The sequence below is a fragment of the Urocitellus parryii genome, chromosome 9, assembly GCF_045843805.1.
Source record: "Urocitellus parryii isolate mUroPar1 chromosome 9, mUroPar1.hap1, whole genome shotgun sequence".
Taxonomy (NCBI): domain Eukaryota; kingdom Metazoa; phylum Chordata; class Mammalia; order Rodentia; family Sciuridae; genus Urocitellus; species Urocitellus parryii.
This window is the reverse complement of record NC_135539.1, coordinates 134148163-134174995: the sequence shown is the minus strand read 5'-3', so window position 1 is coordinate 134174995 and position 26833 is coordinate 134148163. Positions and strand designations below refer to the sequence as shown.

At 52.9% G+C, this 26833-nt stretch overlaps 1 protein-coding gene across 1 annotated transcript in view; it reads left to right on the top strand.

The window, feature by feature from the left end:
• Positions 1–26833, top strand: part of Lhx4 (LIM homeobox 4) — a 37293-nt gene that overhangs the window by 6657 nt on the left and 3803 nt on the right. The window contains exons 2-3 of the mRNA XM_026388508.2: positions 9502–9673; positions 22976–23178. Coding sequence (XP_026244293.2) covers positions 9502–9673; positions 22976–23178 — 375 coding nt within the window. The remainder of the gene's footprint in view (positions 1–9501; positions 9674–22975; positions 23179–26833) is intronic.

The window sequence follows — 26833 nt, the reverse complement described above, 5'->3', positions numbered from 1 at the left end:
ACTGTATACACTGCTGGGTTTGGAGAATTGGATCTGGTGGGGGTTTTACTTCTGTAGTGATCTCTGCCTTTTCTGCCTTCCTGGAATGAGAGTTAACAATGACTAAAGTACAGGTGGGAGCAAACGGGGTCTACTGCTTTTAGTAAAATTCCAACCTGGCTTGGTGGCTTGAAAGGCTCCTTTTTTCCTTCCTGCTTTGCTCCTTCCCTTCTCTCCATCCTTTCCTCTCCCTTCCTTTTGTGAAATCTTTGTGGGAAGGAGCATGGGATTGGGCAGGAGTCACAGCACCTTTCTTTGGAGGTCACGCATCCAGCAGGCTGCAGGATGGTGAGACCCGTCACTGTCACTCACCCTCTGTGGAGGAGCTGTGGGAGGGAAGTGTGTGGCAGGTGTGGGACAGTACCCACCCACCAACTGGGCTCCTATTGTTTGCGGAAGGAAAAAAAAATCAAATACAAGTATATGCTGCTGTGAGGTTTGCCCTATGTTCAGTCCTCAGTTTTACAGGAGCCCTGATCAAAATGGAGTACAAACCAACCATTTTGAGGCTCTGTTGTTGGGGATAGGTGGACAGGTTAATTGGCGAAATTGAAATGGATTCTCCCTTAGGAAATGTACTTTGGGTTAACTGTATCAGTGGCCAACTGGGTAATCTTCCTGGGAGCCCAGTCCTGATGCCTCCGGTTATTTTGGTGTGTTTCTTTTCTCAGGTCTCCCCACCCCCTGCACTGGCAGCCTGGCAAACCTCACAGATGTTTTACTGCGGTACCTCACCCCCAAATGCCTTTAAAGTATAATTTGCTTTAATTATAATGTTAGGGGGTTAAGGGATTGGTTCTGGGAATAGCTTAATAGAGATAAAACTTGCAGCCAAATTAATTGAAAGTTTCTTCTTATGAGGGAGAGGCTGCCAAACACATGGGCTATTGCTACTGAATGAGACATCAGAAAACTGCATCGTGGAGATTTAGCAATGATTAAATGTGAAGACGGAGTGGAGGCAGAGATGTGCCCACAGTATTTCCATACACTCCCACGTATTCGCTTAGTATGATTTTTCTGTTTTATTTGCAATTACTGAGAATATTTGATATCCTGCTGAAGGACACTAATTCTATGACATTCTATCATCTGGAAAATAATCCTGTCCCTCGAAGTACATATTGACATTGTGTCTTTCTGTTGCCACCAGACACCTTCTATTAAAACATTCTCCAAATTACAGTCCTGAAATGGTAGCATGGAAGTGATCTCCATCACATTTTTGAATTGGCTCTTTTATTGAAGAGGTTACTCTTTTTGAACTAAGCACAAGAACAAAGGAGATTTTCAAAGGGGCCCCAGATGAGCAAGTAAAACAAATAGGACCTATTGTGGGACAGATTCTGGGAGTGCAACAGAGAAAAATGACAACCCAGGTATGGTCATTTCCAGGTGTGAAGCAGGACTTTCTTCTAGATGCTAGTCATTTGTCAAGACAAATTAAAAATAAAAGACCCTAGAAATTAGACAAGATGTGTGTATATTGATGCTTATTAAGCACGCAAGTGCATATAATTATGATAGAGAATATGATTGACCTTAAATGTAATACCAATTTTTAAAATTAGGATTTTCAAACATTTCCTGCTCTCTTTGCTTAATGCTGTCTGTGGTCACCATCACAAAATACCATAAAGTTCAATTGAATGTTTTCTCCTTAAGTTTTTAAGTATTAATATTTGATTTTTATATGTAAGCAGTGTTGTTTATTTTTACGAGATTATGAAAATCACTTAAGGGAGATTTTAGAAGACATTTTGAAAAATTATTTTATGATCTCTTCAAAACACCCAAGTTTAGAATAAGTGCAAAAAGTTTTAAAAAAAGGAAACCACAAAATGAACTAAAAACCACTAAAAATGAACTGTCCTTAATGACAAAGAGCCAAGAAAGTCATCTAGTCAGGTTTTGTCATGGGTAAAACCAAGTCCTGGATCTCAGGCTGTCCCTCTGTGTAAGCAGTGCACAGATGAGCCAGTCACAGCAGGTGATTCAAAAGGAAAGTTGTGGCCAGAAAACAGGATTTCATTGTCAGGGGTGATGTCCTCTTTGTGTTGGAAAGCTTTACTTTTGAAATATTTACCTAGTGATGGAACTTTAGTTTTAATTTAATTGTACCTCCATGCTGATTCTTGGACATACAGAACTCAGGGGTGAGTTTAGGCAGGTGTGCTATGACTTGACCTGTCCTGGGGTCTTGGGCCATTGATCCACTGTGGGGCTAGTCATTCACCGCCTGAGTCCCCACTGAGAGTATTTCCCAAACCTGCTTTTTAAAACCAGCCTCCTGCTTTCCTCCTGAGGGTCGAGGCCACCCAGCAGCTAGGTCTGCCTGCTGTTTTCTCCCCCTTACATGGGAGGAAGGAGTCCAAAATTCCAAGGAAAGCATTTACACAGTATTTCAATTGAACACGTGTTTCCTTAAAGCCCCATTTGGCTTCTCCTACAGTCAGTGGTCAATGTAAATAAACAAAATGAAGTGTTTTGGCCCAGTGTTAATTAAGCTCAAAACCCACTAACCTCTGGAGCGAAGTCACCTGCAAAAGGATTTGGGGCAAAACTCCCAGAGAGACAGCTCTGGTGAGCACTGGTCTTCAGTCAGCCCCAGAAACTGCCCGAGAGAAAGGAAGTTTCTTTCCCCTATTCTGCCCCAAACTGAGTGCCCTTGGGGAGGCCCCTTGTCCTCATAACTTTCACCTGTGGACAATGCCCACTTCCCGGGACACTGGGAAGAGTGAATGAGATGTGAAGGTACTTGACTGTAAAGTGATGGTGATCCTAAGGTATGGACCAGGGTCACGAGGGGTTCCCATTTTGCAGATAGAGGGGACTGGAGCCCTCCTGTGTGTCCTGGGAAGATGGACCAGCCCAGCAACAGGGGAAGTCACCGTGGGATCTGCCAACAGAGAACCCTGGAAGCTTCGCCCACTGTCCCAGCTCCCTTTCTTGAAAGCAGCTTTGAAAATCTTGTCCCCCGAGCATTAGGCTGTCAAGTTCAATTACAAAATAAATGTAAAAAATAAAATTAAATTAAAAAAGAAAAGAAAGCAACAAAGAAAAAGGAACTCTTTCTTTAAAAGACAGTTAAGAAGCCATGCCTCAAAGGACTCCAAGTCCTGGTGGTATGTCAAGGTTCAAATTTTACAAGATATTGTTCCAGTCTCAGAGCAGAGTCAAATAAACATCATTCCTATCTGTACAAAATAACCTGTTTTTTTTTTTTTTTTTAATAGTAAACTAACGCACCAGCATCATGATTCCAGTGGAAATATCTGAAACCAAGATCCGTTTTCCCAGGGAGGTGCACACTTTTAAATACATTTTGGAAACCGGGGTCAGGTGTGTTGATTCTGGCTGGAGGCTCCTTAGTGGAATTCTTTTTTCCTTCACCCTGTTGATCTTCGGTGACCAAGGAGATAGAAAATGCCACTTTTTTAAAAAAATTAAAATCGATCAAATAAACACAGACCCTCTGTGAAATGTTTCATGGTGGCTCCTGGTTCCTCAAGAGCAGTTTCTTGGAAATGAAGAAACGTGAGCAGGGAATAAAAATGCACAGTTCTTATTAGATGGCACCAGGGGGTGGGAGCAATCTGGTCTGCCGCAGGCCACATCAGACCTCTTGATCTCTTCCGTGTCTCAGCTTTCTAAAACTTCTACTGGAGGAACTTGGGGACTTAAAAACAGAACCCATTTTCTGGCAGGCCACTCTGAAAAATGCGCTGAGTGCAACCTACTGTGATACTTCAGGTACTCTGAGGGCTCTGTGTGGGTTTATGGGCTTCCCCATGAAGAAGTGGATTATGGCTACGTCAAAGGGTCTGGGCCATTTCTTATCAAATAAGAATTAGTTACTTTTCCTTTGAACATTTAGATTTCTCCAGGAAAAATGCTAGAAGCCTCAAGTGTTCATTTGAACCCATTTCCCTCTTACCTAGATGCATGACAGCAACAGTGAGTGACATCAGACAGTCGATGACCTCAGTGTCTGTTTTCAACACCTTCCAGGGTGTGGAAGGGACCAATGTCTGGCAAATTTGCCCTCAATGTGTAGAGAACTCTGCCAGATTTCTTTATCCTCAAGAGAACACACCTTTGCAATGTTGCATTAATCTGCTGTTTATCCACTTGGGTGATGTTAATTAGAAAGGGTGTACACCTGGATATTTTAGATTTAAGAGGGTAGAGGAGTTTCCAGGGTTTTGGTGGGGGCAGGGGGAGGATAAAAGCTGCATTTTGGTAGTGGGAGTTGAACTCAGGGGTGCTTTACTCTGAGCTACATCCCCAGCCCTTTTCATTTTTTAATTTTGAGACAAGGTCTTGCTAAGTTGCTAAGGCTGGTCTCCAACTTGCGATCCTGCCTTAGCCTCCCAAGTTGCTGGAATTACAGGCCTGTGTGCACCTGAAATAGTTTAGATGCTAATTAAATATATAAATTAATCTTATTGGTGACTGATCATGAGACAAAGGAGAAGGGAGCGAGCCACTGATTTGGCCAATGCTCTTGTGGAGCTGGGTGTGTCACACTCATTAGCCTATGTGATCACAACACAGTAATAACTGACCCGTGCCACTGTCCTCATTTTATAGATAAGAAAACCAAGGCTCAAGGAGATTTAGTAATTTGTCCAAGATCACGTTCAGGGTAGAATTAGGGTCTAAATTAAGGTCTGATTCCAATCTATAACAAGTTAGCAGATGCAAAGATTTGAAAGTCCAAAGTCTGCACAGATCTGAAAACTTAGAAACTCATCCAGGATCTTCGACCCTCTCTAAAGCATTTTTGAGGGGTGTTTCTACTCCCATGGCTCCCTATTTCTGTCACTCCCTGCCCTCCCCACTACTTCAGGACTGGACAGCTCCCGCACTCCCAAAGGCTTCCTTTCCTTAGGGCTTGACTTCAGAATTGGCTTTTTGTCAGAGTGACAGTAGGAGTATGGAGGTGTGTGTGTGTGTGTGTGTGTGTGTGTGTGTGTGTGTGTGTGTGGCGTGTGTATATGGTTGAGCGTGTGTATGTGTCTGCTATATGTGTGCCTTTGAGCATTCATGAATAGGTATGTGTGTGTGTGTGTGTGTGTGTGTGTGTGTGTGTAGGAGTGTGTAATGTGTGTGCCTTTGTGGCCAGTGGCCCATCTTTCCCTGGTTACTGTACACAGAGCAGTTTGAGTCTATCTCTCTGCCTCTATTTCTCCTCTAAAATGACAGGGTCAAGCCAGGTAAAGCTTGTGTACATATGAGTTCACGTGTCTCCTGGTGTATCTTTATTTGTGACTCTGTCACAAATACATAGACTGAGTCTGTGTTTTTCTGTGTGTATGTATAAGTTTATGTGGGAATATATATAGATATATATCTCCATGCATGGAATGTGTATGTGAAAGGGTGTCTGCAGGGAGACACAGATTCTCTCCGTGGGCTTAGGTCTGTGCCTTGAACCATATCACTCAGGGCACAGGACTTTGGTGGGAGGCCCTGCTGATGAGGAGTGGTACTGGATTGAGTGGTTCTGCATCCATCCATTCCTGGGCTGTTCCAGGAGCTTGCTATCTTTTCATGCCTGAGTTTACCCTCTGCAGAGACCCAGCAGAGAATATCACCACAGAACACTGGTGCAGTTAAGATAAAAACTTTCATTTTAAATGAAAGGACCCCTCCTATTGGGAACTGGGTTCATAGAGCAAGATCCGTCATTAGTGACTTCAAGGATCTGGTTAAAAATCAGTTTTTGTTTGTTTTGTATCAAGGATTGAACCCAGGGGTGCTTAACCACTGAGTCACATTCTCAGCCATATATATATATATTCTTTTTATTTTTATTTTTTATTTTGAGATAGGGTCTTGCTAAGGTGGTTAGAGCTGGGTTACTGAGGCTGGCTTTGAACTTGTGCTCTTCCTGCCTCAGCCTCCCGAGGTGTTGGGATTACAGGTGTGCCCCACCATAACTGGCGATAAATTTCAGTTTTTAATGTGGGATTCCATGATATAAATAAAGTGTGAAGTGGTTGAGCTTACTGGGGATTTGGCAATCCTCTTGCCTTTGGAAGTTTTGGTTGTAACTTCATTTCTGATAAGAAACCTATTTGACCTCTGTCCTATTCAGGCTCTTCGGATTGTAAAGTGATGAGAACAATGATGTGTGGTAGACCACCCCCCCAAAATGTTTATATTGTTACTCTTGAAAAATTTCTAGAGATGCGCCTTTCTTAGTAATCATGTGGGGGCCACGCGACTGAACTGTGCAGCCTGCGTTCAAGCTTGCCAGGGGCCACTAACAAGCTGGCACTGGGAGCTGGTGGAAGGGACTCAGGGATGGGGTTCCTGCTTCCAGCCCTCCCCTGGGCCACTGGAGGACGTGCCACATGATACTGTGTATTCTGCACAGATAACCTAAATTTGTGCCTCGAACATTTCCACCTCCCACAAGTTAGGGAGCACAAGAGGCCAGTGGCTCATGTCCTTGTCACTGTACATGGAGGGGTTCCGAGATGCCCCTCTGCCTCCTCCATTTCCCCTCTGTAAAGTGTCAGGGTCAAACCAGGTGAGGTGACGGTTCAGGACCCTTGGGTGCAGGGAGGGGGCTTAGTCCACCTCAGGGGAAACACCAGCTCTGCCTGTTCACATTGGTTCCCTGGCTGTGGGACCTTGGGCACACTGTTGACCTCCAGGCTGCTCCTTATCTGTGAGATAGGGACGGCCATGCCTTCTCACTGAGTTGTGTGGATCAGCGAGTCAACAGACATCCAAGCCCTGGCGTAGCTCACAGCAGGCTCTTGGTGCCCAGCTTCCCTGTTATTTTTAAAATATATATATATGTATTTTTAGTTTTCAATGAACCTTTATTTTTCTTTATTTTCATGTGGTGCTGGGAATGGAACCCATGCCTCACACATGCTAGGCGAGCGCTCTACCCCTGAGCACTCTACCACAGCCCCAGCGCCAGCTTCCCCGTTATTACTGTGGAAGCTCTTTCTAAATTATCTTAAAACAAACAAACAATCATCTCTCAAACAATCAACCGTGGAATACAGTGGGAAAGGTTTTTATTTTTTAACTCAAAGTCACCCTTAGTGTATCTCTTACATTGGTGCCAACCCCCAGGGCCCACTTTGGTCCCCAGGCCCACTTTGGTGGCGTGAGGACCCCTACTTTGGGCAGCCCACCGTGACCTGGCAGAAACATGGCTCCAAGCTGAAAGGACTGTCTGTCTGCTTTAGTGTTGGGGTCTGGGGGTCAACGCTGGCCCCAGGTCTTCTCTCTGGCACCCTCAGCGTGGTTACTCTCCGGGCACAAACCTTGATGGAGATGAATCTGTGGGCATATCCCTCGTCTCCTGCTCTGGGTGGCTGGAGGAGAGAGCTGGGCCTTCCTCCAAGGCCCCTACATGGCAACCCCAGGCAGGACTTGTGGCCGTACTGGTCCAGGAGCCAGGGAGGTTCTGGGGCCTGCTGCCCAGGGCCACCAGAGTTCCCTGGGTCTCAGGGTTAGTGGAGCACCCCGTGAAGACGTCTGCCTCAGGAATCTAGCTTGCCTGCGTGGAGTTTTCACGGGTTCCTTCCTGAACACTTCACAAAAGGCCCCTGAGCACAGTGGGCAGCACACCTCCTTCTCACAGTGGGAGCTGGAGCCCAGGAGCTCAATAATGGGGCCAAGGGGAAGGCGTAGAGGAGGATTCTACGGGAGGCCTGGCTCCACAGTCCGTGGTCTTAACCAGGGTCCTTCCTGCCCCCTCTTATCACATGGACATTCTTGTAGCCACTGTGTGCTTGGCACTTCGTGGGGCACATCGGACCTTCTGGACAAATACTTATGAATCCAACAGTTTCTTTCCCAAGGAGGAAACCCTTTGAAATGGAAAACTCCCACAGGACTGGGGCAGCTGGCAGTGTCCAGGCCTGCATGCGACTCCCCAGAGTGGCTCCTGGTTCTTGGCCTGAGCCGGGGGGAAGGCAAGTCACTGGCTTGTGGGTCTGACTTATGCAAATGCTCCTTGTGCTGTTTCCATCAGGGCGCAGGTGGGACTGGACTTGACTGGCTCCAAGGCCAGCGCTTGCGCACGTCGGGCTACAGATAGCATTTAGTGTCCCAGTACCCCATTTTAAATACAAGTGTCTTAAGGTGAGAAAGCCTTCTCTCTATGTAGGTTTTCATGTGTTAAAGTTTTTCTCCCAGTGCTTTGAGAATTCCCTAATTCACTAACATTTTAAGAGTTAATTTCAACCATGAACACGATATGAATGGACAAACACGTGTGATTCCTGTGAGGTTTGGTTTTAGGAACTTGGGGACATTGTGGAGTGGCTCTGAGGTATTGAGCAACGGTGTCACCTTGGTCCACTTTGGTCCCCAGGATTCCACCAGTCACCAGTTGTTACTCAGAGATCAACATTCACGGGGACACCCTTGCATGCCAGGCGCCTGCTTCTGGTGAGGAGGACACAGGGCTCCTGCCTCTTCAGGATCCCCCTTTTAGTGAGCAGACTGCGTGCAGACAGACATTAGCAGAGTGCTGTCTAGAGAGGGAGGGAAGCCTCAGATTGGGGACCTCAGAGGCACTAGGTCACAAGGATGCTATAGGTACCTTCCCCTTCGGAGGGGGTTACAGGGGAAATGGTTAGAGACACTAGCATTCTTTGTTTACCCAACCATGGAAGCTTGACCATTTTGTATATTTTGAAATATTGGATGACTCAAAATACTATCAACTCTCTGAGCAAAGAGATGGGATGTCCAAGCAACAGACCTTGGACAGGAAGCCAGGCAGGAACGGCGGGAGGCAGAGGCGAGGGTTCAGTTGCAGACAACAGATTCCACTTCCACGGTTTAAGTGGAAAGTGATTCATTACCAGGTATTAGGTGGCTTTCAACTCAGCAGAGACAGCTCTAGGCCAAGGTTCCAGGAACAGCCCCCAGGCCCCCAGGATTTCAGTGCCTTTGCCATGATCGATCAGGACTTTTCAACCATAGCAACTCACCACCTCTGCCGTGGTCCACACCAGTACCAGGGGAGCCTGCCCCGCAGCTGTCCCCTGAGTTAGAACTCAGAATCAGAGTTGCAGGGAGATCCGGAAAATCAGTGTGTAACTCCCCTGTCTCGGCGCAGGAAGGCATTCAGGAGGGATACTGTTGGAGCCAATCCACGGAACCTGTTGCAATTCATGCGAACACTGAGGTTGCCTCTCCAGGAGCACCTCCGGCCTGGCCTTCTTCACTGCCCTGTGCGGCCCCCACCCCCATATAACGTGCTTCTCGGGCCAGAGGCCTCTCCTGCAGTCCATGGCAAGCTGGGACTCACTGGGGCCGAGGTTCTCAGCACAGCTTCACCCCACGGAGAACAGGTGGCAGCCTTGAGGGTCTGGGTCATGTCGCTCCTGCACAGACAGGGTGGGAAGGTGTCCCCAGGGCCTGGGCGGCTCCCAGGTCTAGGTGAAGGCTCACGCTGCCTCTCCCTTCTCTCCACAGAGATCCCCCAGTGCGCCGGCTGCAACCAGCACATCCTGGACAAGTTCATCCTGAAGGTCCTGGACAGACACTGGCACAGCTCCTGCCTCAAGTGTGCGGACTGCCAGATGCAGCTGGCCGACCGGTGCTTCTCCAGAGCGGGCAGCGTCTACTGCAAGGAGGACTTCTTCAAGTACGTGGGACCCTGGCAGCCCCTTCCCTCGTCGGGCCCTGCCCCTCCCATGCAGCGAGGGGGATGTCTGCAGTGGTGGTGGGGGGCAGAGGACCCCCTGGCTGGGGTGGGTGAATCCTGCTGGTGAGAGGATACCCCTCATTGGGGTCCCCCTTCTGATCACCAGCCAGGCCTCGCCCGAGCTGGCAGGAGCAGGGGCCAGCTTCCAGATGGAGGAGGGCTAACAGAGGAGTCGCTCTTTCTGTCCTGGTGAACTGGGGCCCCAGGGCGCTTGGCTGTATCATTGCAGACTTTCAGAGGGAGCTTTAGTTCTGCCCATTCCTGGAAGAGCCCCTGTGGTGTTCCCCAGGCTGTTTCAAGGACCCCAGAGGCTTGGAATAATCTCCCTGGTGGGAGTCAAGCCCGGCCCCACAGCGTTGCCAGTGTAGATGGAAACATGATGAAGAGGCGCTCTCCTGTGTCAGTGAAGAGCCTGAACCCAGTTATTGGCTGTGCATTCTTGGGCAATTACTTACCTTCTCTGGTTCCTCCTTTTTTCTATCTGTAAAACAGGGCTGCTAATAATAGTTCCTACCGCATAAGGTTGTTATTAGCTTCAAACAGGTCAACATGTGTGAAGTTCTTAGGCAAGTGACTGTCACCTGAGGGGTGGCTTTTTGTTGTTGTTCTTAGTTTTACATGTCAATAGGACATATTTTGACCTATTGTGCTCATGGAGTGTAGCTTCCCACTCCTGCGGTGGGTGGTGCGTGATGTGGAGTGACACTGGTCATGTTTCATATATGACATAGGAGAGTGATGTCCGAGAGTGTCTTTCCTCCTCCCATTCCCCCTTCCTCCCTCCATTCCCTCTGTTCACCTGGTGACCTCCCCGTGGTGGCTTTTAAGACGGTCTGGGGTCTTCCATTCTTGGGTTGGGTCCATCCAAAAAATCCTGGCGGAGCTTTGGGTTCGGGTGAGGAAGCCTCCTGGAATCGGTTGTAGTGCCACTTAGATCGGGACTTCTCTCCTAGGATCTATTAGTCACCAGGGACCACGGGTCACAGCAAAGCCAAGAACAAGGGCTGGAGGGGGTGACACCAGTCAGTGACACTGAGCCCTGGGTGACTCAGAGGAGTGAAGTGGGGCTGTGGGAGAGGCTGCCCAAGGCCTGAAACATTCAAAGCCAAGGGCCAGCCCCCGGAGCTGGTGCGCACCCTCTTGAGACGGGAGGAGCAGGGAAGAGGAGCAGGAGAAAGGACAGCCCCCGGCCCGGCACACAGGGTCCCCAGGGTGCGCCCCGAGGTTAGACCACAAGGAATATGTGGATTCAATTTTGGGAGATTCTCAAACCTCTTTAGTGGGTGTGAGTGGAAGAGCCTGTCATGGATCCTGGAGCCACTGGGCCACCTCCTGGCGGGCTCAGAGGGTCGTGCTCATTGTCACCATCACACTCTGGCTCAATGCGTATGGCTGCCTCCCTGTGCATGTGCACATCACCTGTGCTGCAGGAGGGCAGGGGCAGAAGCTGCCCAGCTACCCCCACGTCCATCGGCTTTGCCCCAGGGCCAGTCTGCGGTGGGGAGAAGGGTGCTTCCTCCCCAGGGAAGATGGCCACCCTCTTGGGGCCACCCATCCTCCTGCTCTGTCTTTGCACTTGTCATCTCTGTGTTGTCTGGAGCAAAGGTCTATCTGCTATTCATTTTTCTGTCCCCCACATAAGCACTTGGCCTTAGCCTTGACCACAGGCCGCCACTGGTCTCTGGGTTTGAGGAACAAGGAGTAAATCACAAGCCTCCAGGGCTTTGGTGACAAGTGGCTTCTGTGTCTTGTCTTGCCAGTCAGGAAGCCCCAGGCTGTGGGAAGGGCAGAGGCCCGTCCTTTAGCTCTCTCCTTCCCCTTGTCCCCAGGATCTGCTCTGCCCCGTGAAGGCCCCAGGTCTGGGCTGGCCACCCGGGGAGCTGGCCACAGGTTTGGTGCTGAATCTGAGCCTTTAGCTCTGTGGTGGGTGCTGTGAGGGGCCGGGGCCTTAAAGCTGAGGTGATTGTCCCCCTTCCAATGGAGGGCCAGTCAGAGGTGAAGACTGGTGCCTCCCAAGTCCCCAGCGAGGACACTGGGATTGGCCATGACTGTTTGGAACAGGACATCACAGCTACAGGCCCCGTGGTAGGTGAGGACAGGGAAGGAGGGAGCTGTCCAGGTCAGGGCAGCTCAGCCTCCCATCCCTGAGACACGAGGCCCTGCAGCCACTCCTCAGCTCACTAATGCCAGCCGGCACCTGCGTGCAGATGGCACCCAGCAGTGGGGGCGCAGCCAGCAGGAGGTGGGGCAGTCCTGGACCTCGGGTCCCTCTCCTGTCTCACAGTCAGCTCTGGGAGTCCCACCAGAGGAATGGCAGGAGTCGTGTATTTGAATTTGTCCACCAGACTTCAGAGTGCTCTTGGCCGAGGGGTTTGGTCACGGGAGAGGGAGCATCCTCTGCAAATGCCGCTTCAAGAAAAAAGAGGTGGAAAAGCTCCGGGGGTTTCTGGGAGCTGCCTGCTCAGAGGCCGAGCCAGGGCTGGCTGGCTCTGCGGCTCCGCACTGTGGCCTTCCGAGCCGAGCCGGGAACTGCAAGCTGGGGCCAGGGACTCCCTGTGTTGCATTTGCTAAGCAGGTTCCTTCCCAGGCCACGTGCTCAGCACACTGCGGCCCCCTGTCTCCCTGCAAAGGGTCCGTATTTTCACCTGTTTGTCCACAGGAGTGTTTGGGGGGGCTGCCCTGCACAGGCCCCGGGGGCGTCCTCCCTTGTATTCTGTGTGTGGCTTTACAATGAAGTGGGTGATGGTAAGAGCGACCCCCCGAGGTGGTCGAGAGGTGGAGCCAGGCCCTGGGGAAGCCAGAGGTCAGGACTCCCCCAGTCTTGGGCCAGGGAGCTGTAGCGATGCTGGTGACGGGCAGCAGAGGGCGATGTTGGTGTGTGGCCAGACCAAGAAAGAAGTGGTGCTGGGAGGAGGTACTCTGTGGTTGTTGCATTTTTCTTTGGGGGCTGTTGAACTCTGTCTTGCTCAGTATCAGCAACTGATTTTTCCTGTTTGTTGCTTTTGCTTCACGGGTCCTTGGCTTCCTTTCTCTGAAGGAAATAAAATTCTGAGACCCAAGAGGAGCGGCCCTGAGGTCTAATGCATTGATGTCATTTGCTCTGAGCAGGGGGGCCTTTAGGCATCAGGAGAGCCCACCCCTCATGGTACGTCGGGCCTCGTGCAGTGCGCATCGCCAGCTGAGAGCCGACAACTCCTCGCACTGCTTTCAATAAGCAGGTCCTTTCCAGACCACGTGTCCAGCATGTCCCAGGTCCCATGTCTCCCTGCAAAGGGACGAGGGCCTGGAGAGTGAGGGGATGGGAGAGGACTCCTGGGTCTCCTCCTCCTCACCAACGAGGTTCTCTGAGGAGCCTGGCAGCTCCCAACTCCAAAGCACAGTGCAGACAGGACAGGTTCTCTGCCCCGAGGGCGGGCTTCCGGTGCCAGCTTCGTCAGTGGCTAACGGGGTACCCTTGGGAAACAGGAATTCATATGCTTTAAAAGAGGCCTGCACACAGGAGAACTCTGCAGAAGGAGTGGCGAGCAGGCTTGGTGAACCCCAGTGAAGCTCTTGTGTCAGTGAACAAACAGCCAGGCCTTCCCTTGTCTGTCAAGAGCGGCTCACAGGAGCCCAGAGTTGGGACGGAGAGGGGGGTGACCATGGCCAACCCAGTGGAGGTGCTCCATGGATATCTCTGGAGTCTCTTGACCTGCTCCCCGGAGGGCCAGGCTTTCCGAGGTCCCTCCCAGCTGGGCCTGCTCCAGCCTTTCCTGGTCCCTGTTCCCCCAACTCTCCACCACCCAGCTCTGAGGGCTTCCTGTGGAGATGACTTACCTGCTTAGAGGTCCTCAGAGCCAGGGGGGGTAGCCAGGCAGCGTGGGGGGGCTAAACCACAGGACAAACAAGATGGGTTGATTTATGTGAATATTTGGGAGAGAAACCATTGATTTTTAGGATACAAAAGCGCGTCACTCTAGAGGTGAAGAGAGGGCGGACTCATACAGGTTCTGCAGTACAGGGCAAGCCTTGGAGGACATTCCAGGCCAGTGGGGAGCTTCAAGCCCTCCGACCACCAGGAGTCACACTCACAGGAGCCCATCCGGGGGCCGTGGGGGAAGTGCCAGGGCTCTGGGATGCTGTCACCTGGAGGTGTCTGTCTGAAGCATCATGTCCTCAGGAGTGTCTCCCTGCCCCTGAGGCCCTTTCCCTGCTGGGTGGGCAGGGATGGGTCCTGCTGGGTCCCTGGTGGAATGGGGGGCCTGTGTCACCAGAGCTGTACAGGACTGCTGGGTGGGTGGGGCGGTCGTTCCCCGGGGGGCTTGCAGGCCTCTCCTGGCCAGTCAGTCTCGGGCAGCCTCAGTCAGCAGCAGGTAGGCCACACCCCTGGGTGTCGCCGGGTTTCAGCTCTGCTCACCACTCAGCCATCACAGTGGGGTTTGCTGGCTGCAAAGGGGACTTCCCTGGGGACCTTGACCGCTTCCTTGTGTGACCAGGACCTCCATTCTGGGCAGAGGTCCCAGGACATGGGGTCACCTGGGGAAGTCAGGCTTAATCAACTCTCTTGGCAGTAGGTGGAAAGTTTGAGTCCAGGCTTGGTGTCAACTTGAACCTCACATTCCCATCTCAAAATTTTAATTTTTTTGAGTTACTATGAGAATCTAGTAACCTGAAGTAAGTGCTCAGGGATCATCATTGTTGTCATCAAGGTCGTGAAGGTGCGTGGATATAGGAGAGAATAGGAGAGGAGTCTTGGGGTCGCAGGCTGGGGGTGGTGTGGCTGCAGAAGGCCTGGGGCAGACAGGTCTGGGGCTGGAGGTCAGGCTGCGTCCAGCGGCAGTGGCAGGAGCACATGGCCACATTCTAGTGTGGGTGTGGGGCAGGAGCTGTCAGCAGTTCGCCTCACAGGATGTCCCTGTGCGAAGGACTTTGAATTTCCCTCACCTGGCATGGTCCAGAGCTTTGGGGCAGACACTGCTGCCCTTGACCTTCCCTTCACAGAGTGTCCGGCTCGGTCAGGAGCTGCTGGCCTCTACCTGTGCCAGGAAGAGACTCTTGCAATTCTGGGATTGGTTGTTGGTTATGGATCCGACCTGGGGACAGACTTTTGCTGAGCCACTTTTTATTTCTGATAAACTACGCACTGTTAGGCCACACACACACACACACCCGTACACAATGCTCTAGCAAAATGTGCTAAGGAACCCACAGGGGGAGGGTCTCTTTGACGTGTGGCTTTCCATAATTTCTGAATAGTTTATAGTCTAATTCCCTCGCTAAGCAAATTAAACCTTTTAAGGTAACGATCAGATGGTCCAGATAGTGGCTGTGCTTGTGGACATTTGTAAGAGTCAAACACACTGGTGGGACCAGGCCCACAGTCATTTGTGACGGCCTGTAATCAAGGCAGAAGCAATTACTTAGCCCAGCAGTTCCCCCTGGGGACCGGAGGCCATACATCAGCCGGTGATGAGTCCGGGATGATCTGTCTGCCTGCCCCGCGCTCCCGCTCCGCTCCTGCAGAACCCAGCCTCCTGACATCTGTGGAAACTGCGTCTCCGGGACTTTCTTGGCTTGGAGGAAACCGTTTGGAACCAAGTAGACGCGAATCAGCTCCAGAGATGGCATCTGGGCTGTGGAAACCGGGTCCCCAAGTAAGGTGGGGGTCTGGCTGACACGGGGGTGGAAGGTGTGGGCAGCCTTCCTCCACCCGGGGAAACGCAGCGGCCAGCTGCGGCAAGCCCCTGCTCTCACTTGCCCAGGGTCACCCCTTTTCTCCTTCACCTCTCACCTCTGGCCATTGTCCCGGGGATCCCACCCCCAAAGGCCTTCTTGTTCATTCCCAGCCTCTGTCCTGCGAGTCCCCTGATTCCACACCTCTGCACCCTGGGCAATACCACATGTCCCCTCCACACCTCTGCACCCCCGGGCAATACCACATGTCCCCTCCTGCCAGGCCCAGCTCTGTCACCGTGCTCCCATTGCCTTCTGAGACTTCCAGGCATTCAAGGGCCCGTGCCCTGGCCCCACTTCATCTTGTGCTGGTTCTCAGGCCAAGGTCAAGCCAGGGTGGTCAGAGATGGGTCTAGTCTGTTATTCTGGTGCCTGGGGAGCCTTCCGTGTCCCTGGAGGTCCACTCTGAGGAGAAAGCACAGACTAGGGTTGGCTCCGCGGCCGGGGTTGTGGCTGAGTGGAGCAGGTTTGCCTCAAGACTGGCTGGGGCCTGTGTCCCCAGACCTCCATTCCACTGCCAGCCGGTGTCTGCCATGCCACCGCAGAGAATAAAGCCCTCCATCTGGAAGGACAGCAAGCCACCTGCAGGTGCCCCAGGCAGGCGAAGAGCGTCAGTCACACAGGATTCCCCAAAGAACGGTCCAGCCACAGCTGCCAGGGGCCGTGGGTGTCAAAGTGGGCCGAGAATCGGGAGCCAGGGACGGCTTTTCTGCTTTAGTGCCAACCCCCCAGGTGAGTCTTCTGCCCACCTGGTAATGGCTACCACCAGGAGTGAGGTGGCAGGTGAGGTGCTGGGGGACAAGAGCAGGGAAGGAGAGAGTGGCCTTGGGCCCTCCACCCGACTGTTCCAAGCCCTCACCATCTGTGCAAAGAGAATAATAATAATAATACCTACCTGTAAGAATGGTGGTTGTGAGGTTTAAATGAGGTAACTGGCATGAAGTGTCTGGTGCTTGATCCATGTTCCCAGAAAAGGAGATGACGTGACGCCAAAGAAAAGGGCGAGTTGGGTCCTGACCTCTTCTCTCCCACTAAGTGAGCTGTGTGATCTTAGGCATGTCACTACCTCTCTCTGGGACCCATGTTGTTAAATGAGGGGGTTGGACTTGGTCACAGGTTCTAGGGCTTTTGTAGTCGCACTCATCTCAAAATAGTAATATCAAATGCTCCTTAAAAATAAAGCCTTATACTTAGAAAAGACCCAAAAGCGCATCGCTGGGGCAGTGCCTGTCAGCCAGGGAGGCGGGCCTGAGCCTGTGTGCACTGGAGGGGCTGCGTCCCCTCCCCCAAAGCCTTCTCGCTGTCAGCCTTCTCCAGATATGACCCCAGGCTACGTCTGGAGAAGGCCGGCCGTACTTGGGCAGAGCTTTATGTGCCCATGACATGGTGGTGGCCTCAGAGTGGGTGGTGATATATGCTGGGAATATTGGTACATACAGTAACAGTAAATATCAGCAGCTTACCTGTCAAGTGTGGTGATAGATAAAAGAAATACATGTAGGGAAGTGGCAGCTGGGAAAAAATATATGGCCCATAGTAAATCACCACCAAGCAATTAAAGCATAAAACCGAGTTGTGTAGTATTTGGCTTCCTCCCGATGGCGCCCATACTGTGTCGGCTCCAACACATGGGAGGCTGGTTTGGGGTCCAGGTTGGTCCCCACAACTGCCTGCCTGTGGCCAAGAGCAAGGGAGGCCCCCCGAGGAAGAATTCTGTGTTCAAATCTCAGGTCCACTGCTCTCAGCTGGGAGATCTCTGGCAGTTACTCACCCTCTCTGAACTTGTTTCTTCATCTATAAATGGAAACATGCCAGAGGGGTGTCCACCCATCCATTCACTGGACACGTACCCTGGGCAGACACTGTGCCAGGCCCTGGATTCAGCTGTGAGCAGAACAGATGAAGCCCTGTGGTCCTGGTGCTGGCAGAGATGTGAGGAGTGGTCCCACACTCGGTGGAATTTAGAGTCTGATCTGCTGACAGATCGGATGGAGTGTCCCAGGCTTTTGGTCTGAGCATTTGGAAGGATGAGATCACATGATCTGAGATGGGCAGGTTCTCGGGCAAGAGCAGGAGCTTGGGTTTGGCCATCCAAGGTGCTGAGGAGCTGTGGGACCTGCCCGTCAGGGCCCAGGACTCCCAGGGAGCAGGCAAGGAACAGACAGGGTGTGGGGAGCCTGTCGGCGGGGGTGGGTGAGTGGGGCTCAACCAGGGCGCTGGTTCTGAGGCCAGGTGGGCGTGCTGCCAGGGAAGGGGACAGAGCCCACTGGAGGGTCAGGGAGGATGGGAGCTGACCACTGGACTTGGCTCTTGACTGGTCAAAGTGCCGCTGGGTTGGCTGGTGGGCAGCGCCCCGAGTGGATGGATTGAAGAGGATCCCCGAACGTCTAGGCCTCCTCTTGATGTCCTCCAAGGATTCTGCCCTGGAAGGAGAGGAGAGCGGGTGGCAGGTGGGGATGTGGGGCCGGGGGTTACTTTAAGCAGCAGCAGTAAAGGGGTGCTGATGGGAGGAGGCTGGTCAGGCAGGAGGAGGGCACCCTGTGCCCAGACGGGTGGGTCTTGAGCAGGGGCAGGGGTGGGGTCCCCCTGTAGGAAGCCCGGGTCAGGCAGAGCCACAGCTGCCATGTGGGTGGCCCGGGGACCGTGGGGAACAGGAAGCTGTGCTGAGAGGCCCAGGAGCTGAGGATGGGCCTGGAGGGGAGGGGTCTGGGGGCGGGAGAGGGACAGGACTGGGAAGCAGTCAGGTGGCCTCCCAGGTGCGCTGTCATGGGCTCAGGCAGCCCAGCGGCAGGTGGGCTTTTCCTCAGCTCTGTGCAGCTGCCCAGGGCTGGGGCGGAGGCGGTGGGGGGTTGAGGGAAGGCAGGAGGGCCGAGGGGTGCAAGGGAAGGGGGGGTACGCTGCGGGGCAGGAGGGAAGTGAGGCCCCGGGCATGAGGGACAGGGGCAGCCATGGTGGGAAGCGCAGTCTCCCTGAGTGGTTCGGTTGTGGCCCTGGAGGAGGCGGGCAGGAGGCAGTGGTCAGCAGTGGGAGGGGGAAGTTCCAGCAGAGGTGTGGCAGGGAGAGTTTGGTCCTAACCAGGTCTTGGGAGGACCATCCAGTGAAGAGCGGAGGCTGTGACCTTCAAAAGAAGAGGTCAGAGGACTGAGGGCAGGGCAGGGAGGGTGGTCTGTGTGGCACTGGACCTAGAGTCACAGCGGGAGTGACGGATGTCAGGAGCCAGGTCATCCAGTACCTGGTACAGTGCTGCTGTGGAGTGTGACGGGCTGTGGGCTGACGAACACACAGGGCCCCTGGAGTGGGACACCCAGTGGGCACATGGTGAGCGAGAGCTCAGGGACCTTTGTTGGTGTTGAGTAACCACAACATGGTTACCAGGGTCTGATCACAGCACTTCAAATCAGGAATGTGCCAGACATGGGTGGTCTATGTGCCCCTTGTTCTAGGAGGCTCTGTGGAGCCTGTCGGTTGCCCTTTTCCTGCTGGATCCCACCCCCTCACCTTTGTCCCTGCATTGGTGAGCGGCCCAGCCAGGCCTGCAGAGAGCAGCAAAGGGGGACAGCTCAACAGACAGGGCTCAGGCCAAGCCCTAAAGAGAGTGGACAAGGAGACAAGGCCTGGCCCCTCCCAGGGTCAAGGGGGCCCCTGAGAGCCGGCTGTGATGTCCAGCTCTCCCCCAGCCCCTCGTGCCTGTACCAGCTGTAGGAACGGGGTGAGCTGGGCCAGCTGGGTGGGCTGGGGCCCACGTCCCCAGTGCTGAGGGCCCCCATGGCAGCCCCAGCATCTCAGGGTTGAGGCCTCATGCTCCGAGCTCAGAGCTGCTGGGGGTGGGGCTGTGAGGGGCACAGGGTCCTTTACTCAAGTTCCAGTCTAGGGTGGGCATCAGAGCGGATGTGGCTGCCTTTGCCACCCATCATGTGCCACAGCAGAAGCACGAGCTCAAACGCTGCCTCTCCCACTTGCTGTGTGGCTGCGGCCGGCGGCTGGCCTCTTGAGTCTCGGTTCCTCACCTGTTTCAGGCATCACCCTTGGGAGACATTTGTGGAATGAATGCGTTGGTGACAGCACAGTGGGATGCACACTTCGTGTGTTATGAACTAACTGCTGCTCTCCTCTCCACCTGCCACTCACTCCCCGTCACAGAGGCTCTGGAAGGCGCCGCTGTCTGTGCAGAGCCAGGCCCTCCTGACTGCCCGGGCACGTGCACTAAGGAGTTCTCGCATCCATAATTCAGTTGGTCTTTGTGGCCTGCCTACTGTGTGCTGGGCAGGGATAAGAGAGGGTTTCCAGTGGCGTAGTCAGAGGAGGGAATAACCCCACGAGGCGTCACAAGCCCTTCTTTGCATTTTTGTCATCATTTTGGACAGCTCCAGCTCCTTTCTTGGGAGTCTAGCTGTCCCCAGAGGCTGGCCAGGTGGATGGGTGGCTGGAATGTCTTTCTGGAAAGCAAGGCCAGTATTCACTAAGCCTCCAACAGGGCAGGACCCTGCACACAGTAGGTACTTGGTATGGCATGTGGGCTGCCTAGGAAATTGGAAATTGCCAGAAGCCGGCTTCCTTGGCTGGCCCAGCCCCTCCTCCCTCACCCAGCATCCTTCGAATCTGGTTCTCCCTGAAGCAGTTTTACCTTGTTTGGGACCTGGGAATTCCAACCAGGCCCCAGTGTCTCATTATTGCCTGTCACAGGACAGTGTGTGGCCTGCCATCTCTCCTTGGGACTCTGGCTGGTCTAAGATTGGAAACCTGGGGACAGTGTCTTCATCACCCCACACCATGGGAGTCTGGGTCCACTGGTTATTCTGGGTCCACTGGTTCTGGCTAGAGGTGGGGTGGCCCTAGGGCCAGGCCAGGCCAGGGGAGCCCCGGGGGCCAAGGATTACGTGAGGCCCCCTTGGCAAGGGCCCGTTGGCCGTGCTCCAGGGAGAAAAGGTAATGAGGAGCAACTCCCACTTAACCGTGGGTATAAATCCCACAATCAGGAAAATTGCTTCAATTGCTAAAAAACGCTGGTGGGAAAGTCCATTTGTTTTTCATTTTTCTTGTGCACTTGCCCCCTGCGCATGAATCACTGTCGGTTTGTAGATTGAATTTATACCCCGTTATCTTTCATGTCTCTGGGCTCTGGTGTCGACTGGGCTTGGCTATGAAAGCCCCCTCTGCTTTTAGAGGTGGGAGAGGCGTGGTCCCATGGTGGGAGAAGCCTCTGGAGGGCTCCACTCTCTTCTGGGGTCTCTCCTCTGCCCAGGCCTCCACGTGAGGATTTGTTTGGGGGAAAGTCTAGATCTTCTCTGGAGCCACTCCCCACCCCATCTTTTCAGCAAAGGGTTTGGACACACCCTGCAGATGTGGGTGGCTTCTCAGGAGGGTGCCCAGCAGACCTGGTGGAGTTTCTGTTCCTTGTAACTCACGCCTGCTTTGGGGATGGACCCAGATGAGATAGGAAGGCACAGGCTTTTGGAAACACTCTCCAGTAGCGCATAGGTAGGCTTCCTTTCTCTCTGTTCCCCAGACACGCAGATGGCCTGCTGCTTCCCTGTGACCCAGATGGCACGGTTACCCAGCACTGCGGGGCGGGCCTGTTTCTCCCCTGTGCTCTGGGAGGGGCAGGACCCTCCTGAGCCGGCCATCCACGACCATCTCCTTTCTCCACGCGCATCTTCTATTTCTTTCTTTTCCTTTTTATTTTTTTCCTGGGGCGGGGGTTGGTACTAGGAATTGAGCCTGGGAGTGTTTTACCTCCGTGCTGCATCTCAAGTCCTTTGTATTTATTTTGAGACAGGGTTTCACTAAGTTGCTCAGGGCTTTGCTAAATTGCTGAGGAGGGTCTCAGACACTTGCTACCCTCCTGCCTTAGCCTCTCGAGTTGCTGGGATTATAGGAAGTGCCACCACACCCACCTCCATGTACATCCTCTAAAGACAGGGGTCTTTCTTCAGTGATTTCATTATTCAACAAATAAGAACTGACTTTTTTGGGTCCTGAATCCCTTTGAAATTCTGACACACACCTGGACGGCCTCCTGAGGCAGGATTCTGAGCAACTGGGGAAGAGTGGTTCATGAAGCCTATACTGAATCTCAGGTGGAGCACTTGGGCTCTGAGAGGCCTCTTCCATACATCCCCCACCAAGTTAAGAGACGTCCTAGGGATTCAGAAGCCTGGGTGTCCCAAGCCATGTTGCAGACACACCCTAACACCCTTCTGTACCAGTCTCAGAAGAGCAGTCTTCCATTCTGGCTCCTGGGGAGTTCACCATGCAGACATGGAGACCCCTCCCTTCCCTCCAGGATGCCGTGTCCGTGGGCGGTTGGTCAAGGCTGCAGCTGGACATGCCTGTTGCAGGCCCCTGCCCCCGCCCCCCGCCAGCAGGTATCATTGCTGCTTAAGAGACCCATCATTCTGCATTAATCTGGGATTCATCATGATAGCCATGACCATAATTAATTTATTTGGTATTAATGTGGATGAAATATGTACTGTCCTTTCAGGGGAAATCAGGCTGCCTATAAGCATTAGTTAAAAGGACCATTAAAATCAAACCTTCCCCAGATCCATTAGGCGAAGTCTTTCATCCTGAAGAAGATAAAGTTCTGCCGTGTGAAGTGTCATGAATAATTAGGTTGATTGCTGTTTTAAACTCTGCCCCTGCTTCCCGAGCCCCGCCGCCTCCCTCCTCCAGCAGGGGAGGCTCACCTGCTGCAAGTCACCCCTTCCTTGCCCACCACGGCGCTGGCCCCGTTTCCCTCTTGCCTCTGTGACCCTGGTGTGGCCAGCATGGGGAAAGAGGCTTCCAGCACCCCGCTGGACGCTGCTGTGAATTGTCTACTTCTCTTCCCTTCCTAGTCCCAGCACAGGGTGGCAGTGGATGACTTTCTTTTGCCTTGATGTAGGTCCAGAAAGGGAGAGACCCAGGAGAGGCCTTTGGCAGCGTTTTCCAAACATATCTGCAGACCTCTGGCCCTGGGATGTTGCAGGGTCCTAAAGCGTGCCTCGCTAGGCCTGCCTTGGACCACGGCAGGGAGGAGATGGGCCGTCCTGGTCCTGAGGGAGGGGAGGGAGAGATGGGGAGCCTGCTCTGCTGACAAGGCGTGTTTTCTCAGAGTGCCAGTGTGGACGTGGGCCTGTGCTGTTGCCTGGCCTTTTGGGGCCTCTCGCTCTGTGGGCTTCACATATGGTTCCCTGTTAGACCACATCATAAAGACTAGGAAGCCTGGAGGGTAAGGTACAGCCACCCAGGAACGGCCCTAGAAACCCCACCCCCTGCCCCCATGATGGATAGGTGTCAATCAGGCAACGTGGAGCCCAGGGATGTCGGCCTCAGGAGAGACATTAGTGACTAGCTCTGGTCCAACCCCTTCATTGGTGGTGCAAGAGCCCAGCTTGAAGCGATGAAGCTAGTTGGAGGCCCAGAGGACGAGGTCTGGGTGTCCCTGGGGGCCCAGGGACACTGGAGTGGTGGGCTAGGAGAGGGCTGGGAGAGGGCATACCCCACGGCATGCCTCTTCCCCCTGATCCTTTTCTGCTGCCCTGACAGGCGCTTCGGCACGAAATGCACAGCCTGCCAGCAGGGCATCCCCCCGACCCAGGTGGTCCGCAAGGCCCAGGACTTTGTCTACCACCTGCACTGCTTCGCCTGTATCATCTGCAGCCGGCAGCTGGCCACGGGGGACGAGTTCTACCTCATGGAGGATGGGCGGCTGGTGTGCAAGGAGGACTACGAGACGGCCAAGCAGAACGGTACGTGTCCCTGCCCTGTGCACTGTCCCCCTCCAGGCCTCCACCAGGCCGTTCCCTCTGCCAGTGGTGTCCTCCTCCCTGAGCCCTGCCTGCCCGGCCTCTGGGCCCCTTCAATACTGGGCCTCCTCCTCCAGAGCCCCAGGAGCTAATTCTGGTCCCCTTAACCTGCTGCACTCGCTGGCTTTGTGGAAGCATGAATCAGGCTGTGGCTGTGGAGATGGGCTGTTGCCCTCCTCCACGGCGGGCTCCAGCAGCCAGGGACCTCTGGTCATCCTCTTGGTGGCCTCTTTGCCTGGGTGATCTTGGAGCTTGGTCTGTGGTGGATACTGGGGTTCTCCTGAGTGTTGACTTTGGGGTGCACTCACCTCTGCACTCCTTTGCCTCAAAGGCTGCAGACAGCGGGACCAGCATCGGCCTGTCCCCTCTGAGGGCTGGCTTGCGTTGCAGGTGTTTCCTGTCTTGGGAAGGGACTGAGGGCTGCTGCCCCTGCTGTTTCTGAAGGCCTGATATTGGAGCAAGTGCCTGGGCATTGGGCTGAGTGACGCAACTGGGACTCAACAACATAACTGACCCCTGCCCTTGCCTCAGGGCCATTGCCCGGCCGGTGGGGCGGAGGCTGAGATCAGCAGGGAACATGCCTTACCTCTGCCCAGGCTGCTCTTGCCCTCCCTGGCCTGTTCTTGGGAAGCCTAAGGGCTCTCCAGCTGCTGGACAGGGCTCAGACTCCCTCCTTCTTGCAGCCCCACCCCTGGCTTCTCATTCCAAGCTGCACCCACGGGGTGGTGGTGTCTGACTCCAGATCTGAATTTGGGATTTGGTCACACCCAACCTAGGAATCTCAGATGCACAAACTCATGGAACATCAAGGCCTTTTGCCTTTACCTAGAATTTTTATCAATTTAGGGTTCCACAGTGGAAAGCAGTCCTATTGATAGGTCTGCACTTGATGGAAATAAATAAATAAAGCAAAAACTGTTTCATGTATCTCCTTCCAGATCTTTCCTGGGCTCATATGTTATCTGGATCTGATCAATACATGGAGAAATTAGGTTTTTGATTAATAAATGCAGTATGAAATAGGTTTTGTGGCAGCGAGGACACAGAGGAACTCACAGGGGCCCTTGGGTGAACTAGCTGGGCCAAACTTGGCTTTGGTGGGAGGAAGGGAGGGGCAGGGATGCCCATGGCAGAGGTTTCCTGTCTCTCTGGGGATCCTCTCTGCCATGACCCTCACACCTCTGGCTTTGTCAGGTGGACAGAGGACTTTGATCTGCTTCCTCTAGAGACCCAGGGCCTCTGAAGACTGGTCTCTGCTCTGGTTCCTTAAACCCCACGCTGTTGCTTTGGGGTTCATTAGGATGTCACGAGAGAGTGGGCGGCTGGTCAGGAATAGGCCACCGATTCAGATGGGCTCGAAGACACCGAGACACCTTTGGAACCCTGATGCCCATCACCACAGATCATAAAAGCACCACCACCCTCGGTTCTCACGTCAGGGACTTGCTTCCTTAGACCCTGAGTCCTCTCGGCCGGCATCTCATGGTGCTGAGATGGTTCGAGAGAAGAGGGAGACAAACACAGACTGGTCGTAATCTAGCTGGGGAGGCAAGAAAGACGTGTGGGGCTTGTGATTTTATGGGAGAATATTTGCTCTGTGGGGCATTCCTCTGCAGGACAATGGCTTTGGCATCAGAGGCGGGGTGGGCGTCCCCAAGAACTGGGAGCTCCTCTGGGACCGTGTGTAGCTGACTGAGTCTTGGCTTCTCAGCTACATGTGGGGCTGGACAGAAGCTGCCTCTGTGGGCTGTCTCCCGAGGTTTAAGCAGGAAGAGGCTGTGAACTGGGGTGTTAAGTAAGAGTGAGACTCGTGTGGGAGAGACATGCAGACAGGTAGGTGTGGCATGTTTTAGGCAGCTGAAGGCACCTCTGCCCTGTTCCCCAGGTGTCCTCTGGCGGTCAGGGAGGCGGAGCCGCTCCATCCTGGGATAGCCGGGTGGTCCTTGGTGCAGCAGAGGACATTTGTCTGCCTTTGAATATGTCGTGATTTCTCCTTATCTTCCTAAGTCTTCTTTTAGGCTTATAATTTCCTCCCTTGAGCTAAACAAAGGATCTAACATATCAGCTATTTGCACCTTAGTATGAATGATTTTGTTCATTTGTTCCATCTCCTTGGATATCTGCATTTTCAAAATAATGAGGGCGCATTTTATATCAGGGATAAGTTCTAGGAGACCCTGCATAATTCAACGCTAACGTACATGGAGACTAATTTTCCCCTAGGAATTAATGCAACCCGGGGGGGGGGAGGGGCCCCTGCCAGCATACAGATCCGCAGCCTGTGAAGGAGATCTCCGCCTTCATGTTACTTTTTATTTTCTCAGCATTACCTTTAGTACCGTGCCCCAGGCTCTCTCCTAAATTAACAGCCGGGGGTATCGTGGTGTCCCTTGGCCTTCCTCATAGCATTTTATCACATTTAACTTCCGCACCAAAGTTATTGATTTTCGGGTACATTTTTCAGCACGAGCACTGCTGCCACTACTTAATGAATACTTGGATGACATTGTTATAGGATATAAAAAAGATTTTAAATTATAATAACAGTGAATGTTAAAATAACAGCATAATAGTCCCCGTAATCACAAGAAGAAAGCCCTGAACACACAGCAATGGTGCGCCACCAAAGGCCACCAACGCGGGTGACAGGTAAACCCCAGGGGCGCTGCTGTCTGCTGTGGTGAAATGATTTCTAATTCACTAGGAAAGACTGTTTTGAAATTAAGTGATTCCCCCCCGACTTAAACTCTTTTTTCTTTGTTTGAGACGGGCTCTCACTGTGTTGCCCAGGCTGATCTTGAACTCCTAGGCCCATGCTATCCTCCCACTCAGCCCTCAGTAGCTGGGACTATATCTAGTCCTATATAGAGGCATATGCCACCATCCCGGCTCACATAGTTTTCATAGTTTTATTATTTAAAAGTCTATCCATGAAGACTCTATACATATTTTAATAGAACACTATTTCATATCTGCATAATTCAAGTTTGCATCAAACAACGTCATGCCGAACTCCAGAATTTCACAAACTGTGGAGGTTGTCTGTGTTGGCCTTACTCTCTAAACATGGGGCCCTGTCCTGCACCCCTTCTTTGGGTCCTGGACTCCAGGGAGGGAGATGGGTGAGAGTGGTTCTGGATGGTTCTGGGATGACAGTGGCTTATGTTGGGAAACAGCCCAAGGAGGAGAGAAGACGCTGGGCCTCTACCCTGTGCTGTGTGTATTGCGGCCCCAGCTGCGCCACTGCTTACCCCCTAGAACGCATGCTCCCCAAGGGCAGGTGTTGCTCCCCAAGGGCAGGTGTTGCTCCCCAAGGGCAGGTGTTGCTCCCCAGTCTTCCGACGGTGAGGCTGCTTGCCAAGTCAGTTGCCCAGGGCCAAGAAGGCCACACCTAGGTCTTCTACTTGGAGAACCTTTTAGAATTGTGGGGACTGACTGCCTACAAAGTTTGCAGTGAACCAGGCACACAGAAGGTGCTTCATAAGTGGTGCCTATTATTGTTGTTCCTAAGAGGTTTTTCTTGAATGTTCTTAAAGGAGAAGAGGCAGGGAAGAGGACAGGAATGTAGCAGAGGCTCTGAAGTATACATGTGAGGGGC